General features: G+C 41.1%; 1 protein-coding gene across 1 annotated transcript in view; it reads right to left on the reverse strand.

Annotated features, from left to right (window-relative positions):
* Positions 1–16,857, reverse strand: part of ext1b (exostosin glycosyltransferase 1b) — a 175,565-nt gene that overhangs the window by 16,646 nt on the left and 142,062 nt on the right. The window contains exons 5-7 of the mRNA XM_084738950.1: positions 12,863–12,995; positions 9,566–9,684; positions 2,368–2,463 (exon numbers count right to left, since the gene is read on the reverse strand). Of these exons, the coding sequence (XP_084595076.1) occupies positions 2,368–2,463; positions 9,566–9,684; positions 12,863–12,995 (348 nt within the window). The remainder of the gene's footprint in view (positions 1–2,367; positions 2,464–9,565; positions 9,685–12,862; positions 12,996–16,857) is intronic.

Consider the following 16,857-nt stretch of genomic DNA (forward strand, 5'->3'; position numbering starts at 1 on the left):
TGGACAAATGTCACCCCGCGTGTCCACGCCTGACCTCTGACTTTGACGAGGGGAGGTCATGGCGAGGTCAGGACGAACACAGCCAGAGTAAAAAGCCCTAATACGGCTGTCGTGACATAAATGCCGCTGAGGCGCGCTCGCGGCTCAGGGCTCTGGGTTCTGTCTGGCTGCAGGGTTAACACCACAGAACAAAAATGTGTCTCTTAAGACTGTGTCAGTCAGAAGAACAGAGAGGGGAAAAAAAAGAAGATATCTCCAGACTGACGTGCTGAGAAACTCGACGCCCACGCATGAAAACATTATTTTAAAGCTCTGAGTCACATTTAAAGCTTGTTCTCCTCTGTACTTTGAAAGCTTTTGTGAAAAAGGAGGAAATAACAACATTAGAGCTGAAAGAGTGCTCCATTAATCAAATAATAAATCAACATCACATTAAATATCCACTGTTTTGGTAACGGCATAAAAGGTCTGACGTTCAGAGTCTCTCACATTAAAACAATAACAAAAGACGTACTTTGATGATGTCATGAAGTAGCATGGGCTCATGGGAGCCTTCATTATTAAACAGCTGATGGAAATCTCTCTGGCATATGACTCAGACACAAATCCTGTTCACAGGCGAGCCGCTGTATTTAAGTTTTATCCACTTTTGCGACTTCCTCCCTCGCTCTCTGTCGCATCCTGTGTTTTCCCAGAAGTTTTAGCAACTTGCGACTACTTGAACCAACTTGAATATCACCATTCCTCCCAGCTGTTTTGTCTTGTGTTGTACAAAGTTATGTTTGGTACCCGAAATTGATGCCTGTGAAATGTGATGAAATATATGAGGAATGATACAGACAATCTGGAAATATTATATCTTCTCACCTTACAGACAGGTGACACATTTTAATATTAAACTAACTTTCTGACATAAAACATAGTTTTGGTTGACAATAGCACAATAAAATCTGATTAAAAGTGATGAAGAGGTGAAATAATCAGCTGTATGTCGCTGGAAACGCTTGAAGAGAGCTTGAATTTGATTTTGGAAAAGGTGCACGAACAATGAAATTTTAATCGACATGTACAAATCTGATTATTGAGGACCTCAGAACAGATGAAGTCTTGGGAACTTTGGGGGCCCGGGCCCTAGGTTGGGAACCAATGCTGCAGAGGACAGGTTAAAGTAAATGATGATGAATCTAATGGAAACTGATTTAAACCTGGGTGTGATTTATTTATTTAATTATTTTTCTTCTTCTGTCTCTCTGTCTCACCTCCCTTTAGGCGACTGATTTTTACTGTGACATCTGTAATTGTCTTTTGTAAAACCTCTGGCTGCCAATAAAAAGCTAATTTTAAAAAACAAAATGAAGATTTCTCATTAAAATACTTGCTGGTTGGTGGATCAGACGCACGCTGAATTAAATACCAACTCATAACAAAATTAATTCACCATCAAGTGTGTGTGTGTGTGTGTGTGTGTGTGTGTGTGTGTGTGTGTGTGTGCAGATGATTCACTGTAGAACGTTTTGATTTGTTTTGTTTTTTTCCTTTTTTCCCGATGCGTGCAAAGATTTTGCCTTGGCAAATCTTTAAAAGCTCACACTTTAACCTACAACGGCCCCCAACACGCTGTCGGATTTTTCCGTTTCACTATTCTCCCTTTATAGACCAAACAATTAATCGATATATTGAGAAACTAATGAGCACATAATGAGAATAATCTTTAGTTGCATCCAAACATAGATTTTGTAATTATGAGTTTTAAACGGCTGCATGGATGTGAGGATCATGAGTCATTAGACACATTAAGAGGAATCAAACCTGAAACTTAATTAAATCAATGCTGCTGCTTGTTTTCAGGGCATGTTTTCACTCTGTATATTTATAGTGTCTATTCCAAATCAACTGTGACTTATTTCTCCAGAGATGTGTTGACATTTTCTTCAGTTAATTAGATATTCAGCAGTGATTAAAGTAAAGAACAAACAATAAATACATTAAAAATAAATAAATGCTGCCATGCATACGCACTTCATTGCCTCCTTATCTTTTCCTAACAATATGCATTAGCCTCTCAATGCATATTATTCCCATTACTGAGCTTTAATTAAAACCACACAAACTGTCCTTTAATGGAATCAGCGCAGCACAAATCGAAACTCATTAACTCCCAGAAAAACTCTCAGACTGAATAAAAAGTGCCAGGATACAGTAGCTTTACAGTTTGAGGACATGCAGAAGAAGAGACGTAATTAGAAACGATAGCGATCACGGCTTTGAGGTAACTGAGAGGAGGAGCGTGTGTGTGTGTGTGTGTGTGTGTGTGTGTGTGTGTGTGTGTGTATGTGTGTGTGTGCGTGTGTGTGTGTTCAGGCTCACCTTATTCTCTCCCTCGATGACGATCACGGGCACCGAGGTGGCGGGCCAGCGGTGCTTGGCGGGGAGAGGCTTGTCACAGTTCCACAGGACGATGATCTGAAAGACAGAAGAGGAAAAGATCTTATTAGCTGCAAATAACTGCATTATATCTAATCTGATTTTCCCGGAACAAACAAAGCAACTGGCAGCGGCGTGTTCCCGAATCAACCCGCCGAACATGTGACATTTACGTGACCCGCGGCAGAGCAAATGTCACCTTATTACAGGCTGATTGGACGTTAAAGAGCCAGAAGGGCGACTGAAGTGATAAAATATTTCCAATTACGGTTCCAAATGGTTCGTACAATTCGGTCCCTAATCAATCACGTCACATTGTCAGGTTTCATTTCGAGCTACAACGTGTTTCCGGCACACATGATGTCACACTGGCGTTGTCAGATTGGGTGGTTTCCCGCCTAACTGGGTTGAACTGTGCAGCTTTAAATGGGCTGGTTTTTAAATAGATTAAATACATTACAAGATCATTAGTTGTACTGTTAAGGCTTGCTGCAGTTACCAAATCTGACAAAAGATATATTCTTTATTTTTTCTTTATTTTTAGGCAGAAGGCAGAAATAGTTTTATAGCTGCACTGGAGCCTCCTATCTGCCTTCAAGCACACTTTTGAACATTTTAATTGCTGTTTCACTATTATGTCACATTAAAAAATTGTTATGAGCACCAACATTGTTGCTGTTGTCTTTTAATTAATTTGCATTTTATATTATACATAATATCTGAGAGGTTTTTCTGACCAGTTATTGGGCTGGAAAACATCAAACCAATCTGGCGACACCGTGTCACACTCCACCTCCAGTCACACGGTGTTTTACACGTTCTCAAGCCGCGGTCACGTCGTGTTTTTATACGACTTGGGCTGCTGTTCAGCAGCCAGCAGGTCGACCAACATGGAAATGTCACATGGTGTTAACCTTCCTCCATTCACTGCACTTTCGCAGAAGATCTCATTAATGTTTGATGAGGAACACACACATATACACGCACATGACATGACTCCTGCCTGCCCTTACACACATCTCGTACATCTCAGCCTGTTCTTCCCATGCATCATAAATCTGAACTTTAAACAATCTATGTGGCGACACAAAGTGACTGCTTAGCAACCATAACTAGACACAGCAGATCTGTCAAACTTTGGATTTGTCCACCGATGAAATGTGTCCACGGGGCTGAAAGATCAGCACTTGGTTTTTAGAAATTGTGGACAGTGTCTTTTTTAAGTTTTAAAAAAAAGTGTATTGAATGGAAAGAATAGTGTTTATCTGCTCTCACATAGTGCAGGTGGTTAGCATCTGTGGCTAGCTAGCTTACCTAGAATTAGCTGAGCAATAAATTAGGCAACTGCTTTTTAAAAAACAAAAAACACAATAAAAATGTAAGGAATGGACTGAATAATGTTTATTTGCTCTAACATAATGCACACTGTTAGCATGTGTGGCTAACCACATTAGTTTGCAGAAACTGTGGTGGATGTGTGCGTGTTTTTTTTTTCTTTTTTAAAAACCTGAAAATGAAATAAAACGTGTAAGCTAATGCCAGTAGTTTTAGCCTGCTGTTTACTAGATTTAGAGAAATTTACACTCAACATGCAACCACAGAAAACATTATCTGAGATAGTTTTATGTTTGTTAAACCCACAGTTTAGTCTTGATCCTGAAAGCTGTTTCCCTCGTAAGGTAAAAGTGAAAACATGCTGTTTTAGCATTGTCAGCTCAGCAACCAAACAGAGTTATGCTAGAAATAAGTAAGTCTGATCTTACATTTTTCTTTATCAAACTTATAATAGTAGGACTAACTAGCACCATACTGCAAAACAAAACAATGGCATGTATTCTGTATGGAAGATGCTGACTATCTGTCTGGAAATGTAGCTTTAGCAATAAGTCGTCATGCGAGAGTTGTCATAAAAGTGACCATTGAAGTTGTTGTAATTATAAACTACAAATGTGTAGTTGTAGAAGGGAAATTAAGACAGACACAGTAACTGTAACTAAAGCCTCCTACAGACTGTGAGATTTCAGCGATCTCAGATGTTTATTGCAAGCCACGACCAAAGATACTGCCAGGTTTCTTTCACTTTGGTCATCTTTCATCTTGAGCGGCACACAGTGTTTACACAGCTTAAGGGAAATGGGGCTTAGCTAATCGTCAAACAGAAAATATGACACTTTTCACATTACCTGACGTTCTACATACTGCAGAATCAATATATCCCAACTCAGTGCTTTCTTAAACTTTACAAATCGCCAGTGAAAAATTACTTTCTGAAGATGTACTAGTTTGCTGTTTTCTGAGCTTTGTCTGATGCCATTACACCACCATCTGCCATGCTTTCACTTGCAGTTCTTCCATTTCTGCAGAGCACAACATTGTGGGTCACATCCATCAAAATAACATTAAAAAATTGAGCAATTTTAGTATGCGTGCTAGCATTTTACAGCAAACGTTATTCTGTTATTCAGGTAAAACATACCAAATTATCTTATTGCAGGTATTCTAGGTTCCACAGAGTGAATATTCTGCCTAAATTATTAAACTGAGTGGAAAAAAAACTATTAGCATCTGTAGAAATGAATGCCTGGTTAGTTAAAGGAACACATCATCAGCGTCTAGTGGAGTAGTGTGGAGAGCTGCTGTGTGTCAGTTGACATCTGCCCTTCTGAAATGTCCTTGAACAAGTCAGTAAATTAATCCATCGCACTGTGCAGAGCTGCAGCAGCAGCAGCAGACACTGTACTCAGACGTCCCTGATGGAGGCGAACCACAAAAATTTCCCTGCAGGGATCAATAAAGTTTCCCATTATTCTGACATTAACTACGTCACCACGCAGCAGCAGCGGCGGCGGTGGCGGCTTCCCTCGGGGACTCTGCGCCCTGACCGGACCTGCCAACTTATGAGCCGGTAGCTGCTCGGATGTCTGTGTTAAGGTGTCGCCTTGTGTGACTGCGGCAGCTGTGTGTTAGCGGAGTGGGGAAAAAAAGACAGACAAAAGACGACATACAGCTGTTTGATGAACGGCAAAATTATCTCATTGTTACGAGCAAATACAGATTAAAAAACAAACCAAACAAGCATCATTCATGAGGCCGAATCTGGACGAGAAAGTGTTTGTCATTGTGCGATAACAACAGGTATCTGAGAAAGGCGTTAATCCACTCTTACAGGGCTCTATTCCTGTTTGATTAGAGAGACAGATGGTGTCTCTGTCAGCCCACCAGCCCTCTCAGGGTGCTGATGGTGCGTATGCCTGCGTGTGTGTGTGTGACTGGAGGAAAATGCTGAAGAAACTGTTGGGTGTATCTGCGGCACGAGTGGAAGAAACGCTCCGTGCACACGTTCACACACGAGCACACACACGCAGCGGGAGGCCATGGCTGTGTCGGAATGCAAGAAGCTTTCTTGTGTCCAATTTAGCCTCCTCCACCCTCTGTGTTCTTTCATTCTCCCCCTTCCATTCATTTATTTATATCCCTTTCCTCATCCTCTCGTAGCCCAGCAGCATCGCCCCCCTCCTCCTGCCTCCTCCTCCTCTTTTCTGTATGCCGAGAGAGGAAGAAAACACTCCGGCTGTGTACCTGCCCTCCACTCTGCATGCACAGGCTGACAAACGCAAACACAAAAGCACCTCCGTAAGAGTTAAGAAGAAAGCAGAGTTTACTCATTCAGTCTGCTGTTAAGAGAGAGAGTTTCGGAGAATGGTCGGTTCAGAGTGAGGCGGATAATGTTTAGACATATCAAACTTTTGTGGTGCTGGCTGGAAGAAATGGTCAACACAAGAGCTCCTCAAAACACCTTGATCGCCCCCTGGTGGATGGCTGCAGTATAGATCACAAATCCTGCCTCTCCAGTGTTAGCAGGTAGGACCTGGGCTGAACTAAAACATCAAAAAATCATGTGACCTCACTTTACATGCCGTGATCGACAGCTGAGCTCAGCTCAAGATTGAGTCAGCTGACTGTGTCGATGGGAACTTGCAAGCGCGAGTCACAACTGCACAGACTCTGGCTGCAAATGACGTCAACAGCACAAGTGGTGCAACACACCTGTCTGTATACGCATCATTTGGATGGAAAACTCACATCCATAAAAGCCTATTGAATGGTGATGCCCAGGACTCAATTAGTGATGAGCATTTCAATCTAAAACTGTGTTCAACTTCATAGCAAACGTGAGACGATGAACTGCTGTCATCGCGAAAAGCTAGCTATTTGGGATCAGGCTATTTCCAGGAAAAGTATCAATTCCAAAACTAAAAATGCTTGAGTTTAGGGAAACAAAATAGCAAACTTTCAATAATTAGCTCTGTTTCTTGAACTGGTTCCTTTAAAGATCTTTGGAACCCTGGTCCTACTATATTCAGCACCATTTATTTTTAAATATTATTTTGGGGGCTTTTTTTTTAGCCTTTATTGGACAGGGCAGCATGTAGATGGACAGGAAATGCAGTCACTCGACCCACCGAGCTATCAGGGTGCAGTGTTTTCACCTGTTTTGAATGGAACCATTGAAATCAAGGGTGTCATCAATAGTGGGTAGTGCACAACAACCTGGGGAATATGACACAGCTGGGTTCCCAAGGACACCAGCTATTTTTTGGTTCCAGCTGGGGAGCGACATTTCATGTTCTGAATCATTATTTTTGGGTGTAAATGTTCAGAACGGTTCAAAAAAGGCCTAAGCGTGAAGCGCTCACACTCGACATGACACTCCTGCGGGTCCTCAGCAAGACATCTTCCAAGTGTGAAGTCAACTGGAGGAACAGTTGTTGAGAAGATCCAAGGACAGACACACAGACAGACAGCGACTGCTTCAGTTTTAGTTAGATTAGTTTCACTTTGCCAGTTGACACAACGATCTAACAATCTACTCAAGGTCAAATTTTGACCATGTCACCATGTCGAGTAAGCAGATCTAGAGTGGAGATGGTTTTGTCGAGAAGTAACTGGTGAAATCAATAACTTTGTTCAGTTTCACACTGCACTTTTTTACTCTTGCAAGGCTGCTTGTGTTTGGTCAGTATTTAAAGGGGCACTCCACCAATTTAAAGTTGGTTTAAAGGTCATGAGAAATAAAACATCACACACGGGACACGGAAGTCATAATTTCCAGCTCCCCCCTCACTGATTCCAGCTACACCAATGCTGCCACACTCACTGCTGCTGCTGCTGGCAAAGCTTCGCCTCCATCCTCCACCTCTCTATTTCATTCTTAACACGGCTCAAAGGTTAAATGTTACTCATGTCTTGCTTAGGCTTACCCTTGTATACCCATGGGGGGTTTTTGCTTTGCACTCCCTGTTTCGGCTTAGCATGCTGCTTGGCTAATCCAGGGAGCTTTTTAAGACCGGAGCCGTCCGTGTCAAGTATAACTGCATTTACAATTGTTGCAATAAATGGTTGAATCCATGACGAGATAGTTCCTGAATGAAGTACGGCTCAGCCTGTGAAAACAGTCGTATAATGGTTCTGAGATAATAACCTCAGTGACATCACAGTGATGTGGAGATGTGGAGACTGCAAATTTAAATTAAAAATTATTTTAAAACAAGCAAATGTATCATGCCAGTTGCATTATGGGAAGTGTAGGATTCAGTGTGCCTCGATTTGGCTTCTTTTGTAGTGACTGGATTTGATTTGGAGCCATAGGCTGTATATAAAATAGACTGAATCCCTCTGTAATATTCAGTGTACGGTTGAAGCAAGTTCTTTCCGTCCGCCCCCTCCTCCCCAGACTCCAGGAAGCTCAGGCAGGAGAACTGCAGGAGTGCAAGACGAGCACAACATTGCAATTTGGCAACAACAAGCAATGCCAAGTCCTCCAATGTAAGTTGATCAGCTGTTTAGAACTCTCAGTTGTCCGTCAATGTAAAGTTTAGACTGTTATCCTGAAAACAAAAGCCCACTGCTCTGAAAATAAACACTCTGGAGTTTGAGCTCAGTGACTGCCTGCCAAACTCCATTAACATTTTGCTCAATTTAACCGTTATAAACATCTACTCCTTCTAAAAGATTATTAATGACTTGTTACAACTCACAAACAGACATTTACTCATTCAGCAAACATTCGGCATCAGTTTTAACTCTGAATAATGTAAAACAGGCAAACTAAAACAGTTATTCTGCCCTAGAATAGAATATTCAAAGGAGGACACTGCAGCTGTAGTGTTGTTGTCAGGGAACTGAATATTTCAACTTAGAATGTTTCCCTAATCTCTGATGACTAGTCATGGTCATTTTATGGTAAATTACAGTAAATATAGTACAGATTTCTCCTTTTGAAAAGAAAACCACGTTTATATTCATGTTTTGGTATCAGCAGTGGAAGAAAGGTATCTTATTGGCACCAGTGACAAAACATTTCAAATAAAACCCGTCCTACACACAGAGTCGACATATTATCTGCTCGTATGGATGGTATGCACACAAAGACGCACATGGACAACCACAGACACAAAGCGCACACAGGTATGAGATACACACATGTACAAGCATCCCGCCCACATGAGCACACGTTTGTATTGTATATTCCACTGTCCAAACAATGACACACACAACCACAGAGCTGCACGTTCGCGCACGGCACTCACACGGAAACGCATCCCTCCTACACAAAATACAAACTCGCTTACTCATACGCTCTGCTGGCCAAACAAACAAACACATACACACCCACACACACACACACCTCACACACACACACACACACATACACACACACACACACACACACACACACACACACACACACACACTCCAGCCATTGGGGAGCAAATTCCATTTCATTTCCCGTGCTGGTAAGGAGCAAGCAGGGGAATCAATACATGCCGTCTCCAGCTGTGCTGAAGGGGGTTTCGCTGCCATGGAGACAGATGTAGCACAGCTACAAACTGCTGCTCTAATTCAATCCACCAGAGTTAATACACACACACACACACACACACACACACACAGAGGGATGGAGGATGAGGCTGTTGTTGCACTAGTTGCAAAATGCAATTGCAAAGCAGCCACATAATATGTCGCAATTTGGGGAGTTACAAGGTGGAGATCAGTGGAGGATTCTGGGAGATGCTGCAGTAAACCCCCACCACACACACACACACACACACAGACACACACATGCACACACACACTTTACCTGTGCACAGTACTGGGATTTGGCCACAGCTACCAGGAGCTTGAGTATGGGCTGGGACTGGGACACCAGAGGGGAGACGGCGTGGATGACCGCCGTGAACTTGGGGTACGGTTTAATACCTGAAACACAAAACAGGAAAGACGTCACTCATTACTGCAGTTTAGCAAAAAAAAAACAAAACAAAAAAAAACAATGTCAGCTGAGAGACGGCGAGCCGACTGTCAGCCATCAGTGCAATCTTTGAAGAGAAAAGAAGAGAACAAAAGCTGCAGGAGAACTGAAGGCTCTCATTCCAAAAACACTTCATGACTATTTTCAGTGAGAGATGTTACTTGAAACGAGTCTGTCAGCGGTTCAAAAATATGGATGATTTAATTGTCAGGGATGTTCGTTTTCAAACCGGTCTTAAAATATTCAGCAACGTTAATGTGTTTTGAAAATGCCAAATCTCTTGATCACTGAATATTTCATTTTGGAAACTCTTCAGCTGTATCTGCGAGCTGCCGAGCAGACGACTAAGTGCTGATGTGACTTTAAATTCAGTCTGACTTGATGTTGGAATAGAGTAATCGAGGCTGAAAATGAGCAGGAAATAAGATATTGAGCAAGACGGATCATAGAGGACGTTCAACTTTTCCTAATTTAAATCTAATCTAACCCAAACCAACAAAGCATGGCGCAGAGGAGACAGCATTAGTCTCCTTTCCGCCACCAAGCAACTTTTATGATGAGGAATGGACGCAGTCTTTAAACTCGGTAAACTCTCCTTGTGATTTGTAATGAAAAACTTTAGAGTGTGCAGAGTTTTTTAACACCTGGGATGTAAAATTTCTAACAAGGCCGTAAACAGAGTTCCATGAAACACTGAACAAAACCTGGAGCAGAATTTGTGTCATGTGGCCTTTTTTTTAAATTTGGATGTGAGTGTTTTCTGCCTTCAGTGCATGATTACACATCTCACTGGCAAAATATTCATAGCAACACAAAAGGCTGTTTTAGGACTGATTCTGCTATTTGAGGCCATTTAATACCCACAGTGACACTAGTTAGTGTGGAATCATGGGAGTTGTTGTCTTGATTGTTAAACAACCACCAGAGCTGATGAAAATCTACCTGACATGAAATGGCAGGAATCATGTCCATAAAGAAGTTAATTTATTAAACTTTTATCCGTGTCGCCTCTGTCCGACCTCACTGACGTAGCCAGGAAGTTATAGAAACTTTACCTTGAATAAACTACAGATTTCTCTGGGCTTGACCGTTGTACACAAATCAACAACACATATAAAATATGTCTGGCGCTTTTAGACATTTTAACACAGAAATGTCACAAATTATAGCTTTAAGGAAAGAGAAATGCTACAACATAATGATCATATTTTGACTTTGACTTTTAACCCACGATGTCGTGTCTATAAACTGAAATCCATTAGAGGACAGTATGTGAGAGGGATGATACCCAGATCCAGGCTCCAAAATCTTGTTGAAAGGCCGTCACAGAAGACTTCAGGCATATTAAACATTACATATGGATGTATTGGCCTAGTGTCCACACACTTTTGGCCACAAGGTGTGTATTGATATAGGTGTCTTGGCAGTAAGACATTGCAAAGCAGTAAACTGCAATGATAAATGTTTTATTGGCATTTAATTAAACTTTATGATTTAAATTATAGTTAAATCATTTAAATGACCATAATGTACTACTATCCTGGATCTGCTGTTATTATTTTTGATAACGAGGTTGTATTGTCTTCATCACAAAATATTTACTGGTATTGACTCACATTTAATGATTTAATTTATAGTTCTATAACTTAAACGACCATTATACAAAACCCAGTGCATCGTGTCCTCTGGGCTAAAGAGGAGAAGGACCATTCAGATGCAGCACAAAATTCAAAAGACAGAATCTGTGATGGTATGAGGGCGTGTTAGTGCCCAGAGCATCATGGGTCACATCTGTGATGGCACCATTAATGCTGAAAGACACATACAGGTTTTGGAGCAACATATGCTGCCATCCAGACGTCTTTTTCAGAGACGTCCCTGCTTGTTTCAGTGAGACAAAGCTGAAATGCGTTCTGCACGCCTTCCAACAGCGTGGCTTTGCTGTAAAAGAGTTCAGGTACTGGACTGACCTGCATTATGGTGCATTACGAAGCACAAAATATGGCAACAGAGACCCCAGATTGTTGAGCGCCTGAAGTCGTATATCAAGCAAGAATGAGAAAGAATTTCACTCTCAAAACTTCAGCAAATAGTGTCCTCAGTTCCCAAACACTTACTGAATGTTGTTAAAATAAAATGTGATGTAACACGGCGGTAAACACACTCCTGTCCAAACTTTTCTGGAACATGTTGCAGGCATCAGGCAGGCATCCACAGTGAGTGTACGGCTATTCTTATCAGGCAAAATTCAAGTATCTCACTGCTTCTAAATGAAACGTCCATTTTGCTAAAGTGACAAAAACAAACTCTGCTCCTGCTGTGTGTGTCTGAGTGTTAATATGCATGATGAGTGTGAGTCTTGTTATTGGCTCTCTGAGAGCGCTAAGAAACAAACTCTCCTTTGATTTTACTCTTTTACCCATCAGTAACAAGCCACCTCGTCTCCTAAAAACCCATCCATGTTTTAATTGCTTCCTCTTTGACAAACAAATAAACTTGCCGGCGCTGTAACCCACGCCCGTCGCCGTGCTCATCCATTTTAATATCGGCTCTCCACTCGGCTGCTCCATCAACTGAATTTTGCGCGGTCGTACTATCGCTGCCTGTGTGTGTACAAGTGTGTGTGTGTGTGCTGATGATGATGGAGTGAAGACGTGAGGGATGGAGAGGTTCCCGGGTCACAGATATGTAGCGAGGGAAAACTCAGCGCCACTGAACCGTAGCGGCAGCAGTAGTAGCAATGCTGACTCAAAAAGCAATGATGGACGGGCTGGTGTGTCAGCAGGACTAATACAAACATCCGTCAGAGGCCCGTTCCTCCACTCCGCTAGACGCAGCCGGTCGAGGAGGGCAGTAGATCACGGCCGGAGGCCATTTTTCTGCTGCTCAGACAAGGTCCAAACCCTCAGCAGTGGCTGGACCAACATATCTGGAAAGTCTTTCCCCGTGCAAAAAGTGAGACAAAGTATTTGGTGCCGGAGTGACGGATGATGAGGACATCTGAAGAGGAGCTTTCCTGACAAAGCTTTACGGGTCAACTGCGCACAGCAGAAGTGTTACCGCTGTTACGTAACGGCGCTTTTGCACAGTTATAGACGTGCCTGTGTGCCCGTGTGTGTTACTGACCCAGTGTGGCGTAGTAGAAGGGGAAATCTCCCAGGTATCCAGAGTACTGCGGCAGGGCGAAGAGTCCCCCGGGGTGGCTGTTCCACATCAGGCTGCTCCTGGAGCTGTGCTCCAACACGCGGTCCTGGATGATCTGCACATGGAAACACAAAGAAACACACATCAGACTACAAATAAACTACTGATTTATCTTTTATCCACATAAAAATCACTATAAAGGGCCTTGATCACATTTATATCTTGCGGTCTCAACCACTTTTCCTATTAAAAGTATTTCCTCCCCCCAGATGTGAACTTGTTGAATTGAAGGATTGTTTTCGCTAAATTATTAAATGTGAAAGGGACCCTCTGGTTCTTAATACTGCAGGACTTTGTTATAATAATTCTGCCATTGATTGACAAACGCAGTGTGTCCCTGCAGTGCTGTGACTGTGATGTATCATTTGTGACGTTACTGCAACATTGTGGTTACAACGTTACCACTGGTTACGATGTTGCTACATCCTCTGCATGACGTATGCTGTAACTTATATAATGATATTGCTTTAACATTGCTAAAAGGTCACAACATCTCCAAAAGCGGTGGAAATGTGGTGATGACATACCCACTATAGCTGCAACGGTTAATCAGTTAATCAATTATTAATCGACTGAGACAATTTTGAAATGGAATTTGAATTAGGAAAACACTGATCGTCCATTTTCTGACATTTTATGGACCAAACAACTAATCAAATAATCAAGAAAATAAACGACAGATTAATTGACAATGAAAATAATTGTTAGTTGCAAAGTTTAAAATAAGATGCAGGCGATGACTCTGGAATCTCACTTGATCTGCTGCTGCAACATCACATGTTGCAGAAATTACCTTGCAGCTAAGTTCCTGCAGCCACTCTGTGTTAGCAGGGAGGCTGATGTCCTCAGACCGCTGCAAATCACATTTTTTACACCCAGCTAGCAGCAAGGTGATCACGGGTGCTTGTTCTTAATGTGGTACAGCATAGTGCTGCCACTGAACTGAGAAGCAGCATCACACAGTTTATTTCTGACTTTGTTTCCTTTCTGCAGGAAATGTTCCCACACTGAGATTTTCTTGAGTACTTTTTTTTAAATGGGATTTTTTTTTTTTAGTAATTTTTTTTTCCAGTTTTAAGTCTACGTTTAATTTTCTTTATTCAACAAATGGCTGTCAGACAAAACAATGTCAATTGAGGCACAAATTACTGCAATGTCTATTGATTAAATATCTATTAATATTTTGTCAGCATTTTGTTTTGCATTTCATCCACATGTCCTCGTTTTCATTGATCCGTTTGCGATCAGATCACCTTATTGGCTACTAAACTGTAAATGAAAGGTTTGGGTATTAATTCAACTACCATTTTAAAAGTAACTAAGTAGATTACATCTTCTAATGTATACTTCAGCAAAAAATAAAAGTACAGACTTGAAAATCTGCTTAAAAAACAACTGATGGATCGATCAGAATAGTTGACAATTAATTTAAAAGTTTAGAACAGCAGCTCCAGTTACTCCAGGAGACTTTCTGCAAAAAAAATGCATATGTGCAGATATCATCACTGGCAATCGGCCAAAACTAGTTGGAAAATATCGGCATGTCTGAAATGTGAATTCAGCAATAATCCAACTCCGTGTCTCCCTCATATTTCTTTTATTAGAGCCTCTCTGACAGGTTAAACCCCTTTATACACTTCTTGTCTTGTGCAGACAACAATAACTCAAATCCACAGAGCTTTACTTCAAATTTCCAAAAGTACCGGAAGCTGTTTATGATGCTGAACCACAGAGAAAAAGATATAAACAAGATGATGCAGAAGACAAGTCGAATATTCATTAATCAACAATCAAAAAGAAGTTACAGATGCTGACAAACTATGGAGAAAAACAAGTCTGATCTCACTCTGAAGCTTTTCAGTTGGGACTTTAGAGATATTCACAAAGATTTGTGTTGCTTTGACAGCAACAAAGCAATTAATGGACACCCTGTGTGTTGATGCCAGGATCAAACTTGTGTCTTTTTAATTACAGCAGTCTCTCTGTGTTCTTCTTCAGGCCACTCCGCCATTTGTGAGACTTCCCTCTGCAACAAACATAAAAACTACGTTTGAATAAGGTTTCTCTGGGATCACCGAGGACCCATAAAGCTCAGAAATATTTGTGTTGATAAAGGAACAAACGTTTGCCTTTCAAATTATGGGAGGATGAAATATTAAGGATTTGATCAATGAGCCTTGTAATCACACCTATAAAACATTTCACACTGCGAAATGAGTTTTCACAGGAAAAAAAAAAGACGCAGATAGTCATAAATGTGAATGAATACCAACACAGCTAATGTTCCAACTTCCAATAACCTCATTTCAATTCTGTGCGATATTCGCAGTATTATTCAAAACCCAGTCAGTGAATTAGAGCAGCTGAAAAACTGATATAAAAGTGAGTCTGTAGGCGTCAGATGAAAGTTAGAAGCCGGCTGAGCTTTCCAAATGTTTGCTTTATATCACCTCAATAGCAGCTATTGATTGTGTCAAGAGTGAATCGCTGTAGCACAAAGCCGGGCTGAAATAAATCTGTGTTATTGTGTAATATTTCCTCCACAGCAGACAAACCAAACTGAGTTTTTTCTTTTTTCTTTTTTGTAAACAGATCAGCAAGTCAAAGGCATCTGCGCCGGTCAGTCACACAGACAGAGGCCATCGGAGAATAAAAAAAAAAAAAAAAACACAAAACAGAGCCAGACAAAGTCATCAGCTGTATCTAAGCACCAGTCAGTCAGGCCTGCCCCGATCCTTTCTGCGCCCAAATAGAGCAGTCAGTCAAACGGTCGGACGTGAGAATGGGCGCTATTTTCCCTCGGCTGCGACGAGCCGCCGGGCCTCAGCTGCACGGGCGGGCAGAGAGAGAGGAAAGAGATATAGCTGCTGTGCCCTTGAGCCATGCTAAATTGCTTCAGTAAAACAGACACAGGTTTGCGGCCGTATTTTATGGCTCCGCTACTGAATAGGGAGGTGACGGCTGCTGGCTTGGTAACTCAAAGCACAGATATACAGAAAGAGAAGAAGAGAATCAGGTGGGCCGAGTGGCTGATAGCTGTTTTAATCGTAAAATAAGTTAATATTTACCATCTAAATCATAAAATTATCATGATATGTCATCAGAGACGATACAGACAGCATGTTTTCCTTTGAAATTTCAACTGTTTACACATTTCCCAGTTCAAATTAATGCTGAATGTTTGTAGAATGAGTAAGAGTATGTTTATGAGTCATTAGAAATCATTAATAAACTTGTAGAAGGAGCAGATGTTTTTAATTGTTAAACTGATCAATGGAGTCTGGCAGGCAGTCTCCTCTGCACACTCCAACTCCAAATTTCCCTGAATTGCTGAATCAAGTTTTTACAAACATCCATAACTGGAGCTTAGTCCACTAGCTTGATGCTAACACATAATGGGAAATCCTGCAAACGTGCTAATGAAAATTAGCATCAAATTCATGATAACAAATGGATCCATTTTTACCTCATATGCTTAACATTGCCAACTCAATCTCTCACTCTGGCTTCAACACTCCAAAAACTGAAGAGCTACAGCAACCTCAAAGGGTCAAAACAAAAAATTCCCAATGGGTTTAAAAATCCTGCCAGGAGAGGCGGTCAACATATATATATTTAGTATATTTTCTATTTTATGTTTTTTTTTGGAAAAAAAAACAGTATTTATAAGCCAAATATCACTCTCTCTTGCTCAACCAAACTCCATTCAAAAAATCACTAATTTTACCCTGCAAAACAAAGGAATTGCTGTGGTACTGCAGTGTTAATTTTGATAGCAAAATTTGATTTAGTTTTAGTCATAGTCTTTTGACTAAAATGTAATTTAGCTTTAGCATAATTTAGTCATCTAAATTGTTTTAGTTTTGGTCTAGTTTTAGTTGACCATAAGATTATAGTTGATGAAAACAACAGTAGAT

The sequence above is a fragment of the Lutjanus erythropterus genome, chromosome 16 (genome assembly GCF_056507025.1).
Source record: "Lutjanus erythropterus isolate fLutEry1 chromosome 16, fLutEry1.hap2, whole genome shotgun sequence".
In the NCBI taxonomy this organism is placed as follows: domain Eukaryota; kingdom Metazoa; phylum Chordata; class Actinopteri; order Lutjaniformes; family Lutjanidae; genus Lutjanus; species Lutjanus erythropterus.